We start from the raw sequence: 1,575 nt of genomic DNA on the forward strand, positions 1-1,575 counted from the left end.
AAAGAAGGTATGTTGGTATATGTTATGAAAATTTATAAAACTATAAAATATAAATGAAAATAGACACATTAAATGAAGAGTTCCCTAATATGGTATTGAACTAAACAAAATAAATATATTCATACAAGAAATGCAAAAAGTTGATAATATATTAAACTTAAGCAGATTTCCATGGGTAATGTCCAAATACAGATAACTTCTCAGCTATCAGAATGTGTGTAAATTCACTCTTCTTTGCCATAATTTTATCAAAGCTCTTTTCATCTCACTGTTTCGCAAGCTGTAGATCAGTGGATTCAGCAGAGGTGTGAGTAACGTGTAAGCCAATGACATCACTTTCTTGGTATCTGGGGAGTAGCCAGATTTGGGCTGTAAATAGGTCATACTAGCTGTGCCATAGAAAAGGGTGACAGAAGTCAGATGGGAGGCACAGGTGGAAAAGGCCTTCTGCCTCCCAGTGTTGGATGGCATCTTCAGGATGGCAAAGAGAATTCGAATGTAAGACAAGAGGATCAACAGGAAAGGGACCATAACAATCAAAATGGTGCCAATGAAAGCATAGACTTCAAAAAAAAAGGTGTTTGCACATGCAAGCTTTAGCACTGGGGGAGTCTCACAGAAGAGATGATTAATTTCATTGGGGCCACAAAAGAGAAAACTAAATACCCACGTGGTCTGCACAGTAGCCGTAACAATCCCTGAGACCCATGAGAACAATACTAATTTCGTGAAAACATTTTTGTTCATAATCACTGAGTAGTTCAGAGGATGGCAGATGGCAGCATATCTGTCATAAGCCATTGCCCCCAGAAGAAAACATTCAGTCACACCAAAAAAAAGAATGAAAAACATCTGTGCAAAACAGCCTGCAAAAGTAATTGTGGCTCTTGCAGTGGAGAGGACCACCAGCATCTCAGGCATAATGGCAGTACTGAAACTCACCTCCACCATGGACAAGTTCAGGAGAAATAGGTACATGGGGACATAGAGGCTCTGTTCCAGGGAGATGATGACTATAATGATGGCATTTCCCACCAGAATCACCAGGTAAACAACCAGGAAAACCCCAAAGAGTTGTCCTTGCAGTTCAGGATAGTTAGAAAAGCCCAGGAGGATGAATTCAACCACAGAGCTCTCATTCAGCCTTTTCATTTCAGCAGAGATGTATTGTTTCTGTGGCCGTTGTACCTAATTAAGGAAGTCACAGTCCTATAGCTGAGGGCTTCAATCTGAAATTCTTGACAGAAGATGCAATGAGAGCACATTGTGATGGATCTTCAAGTAGGCAGTTTTGAGAACGGTCAATATGTTGGAACAGTGAATCTTTCAAATACAAATGAAAAAGTGAAGAATCCTTGCTAGCACCTTCTTTTAAAAGTACAGAATAATAGCAGTATTCTCTGGCAACATTTACTGCTAGCTTGAAAATGAATTCTACTCTTACACTATACACAGGCATTAAATTATTTAGAATCCATTGTCTATTACATTGTCTTATATCTCTGTTGTTTCCGATTGCATATGTATATGCATTTTCAAATGAAGTGTTGTAAATAAACAAATAGCAAAATACAG

The 1,575-nt window shown here is 38.5% G+C and overlaps 1 protein-coding gene across 1 annotated transcript; it reads right to left on the reverse strand.

The window, feature by feature from the left end:
• Nucleotides 1-207: 207 nt before the first annotated feature.
• LOC311180774 (olfactory receptor 10A3-like) lies at nucleotides 208-1,152 on the reverse strand (the record flags this gene model as incomplete). Its single annotated transcript, XM_084248727.1, has 1 exon — nucleotides 208-1,152. The coding sequence occupies one exon, from the start codon at nucleotides 1,150-1,152 to the stop codon at nucleotides 208-210; it is 945 nt and encodes a 314-aa protein (XP_084104853.1).
• Nucleotides 1,153-1,575: the final 423 nt, after the last annotated feature.

This window comes from Talpa europaea, assembly GCF_964194135.1.
Source record: "Talpa europaea genome assembly, chromosome: 1".
NCBI classification, from domain to species: domain Eukaryota; kingdom Metazoa; phylum Chordata; class Mammalia; order Eulipotyphla; family Talpidae; genus Talpa; species Talpa europaea.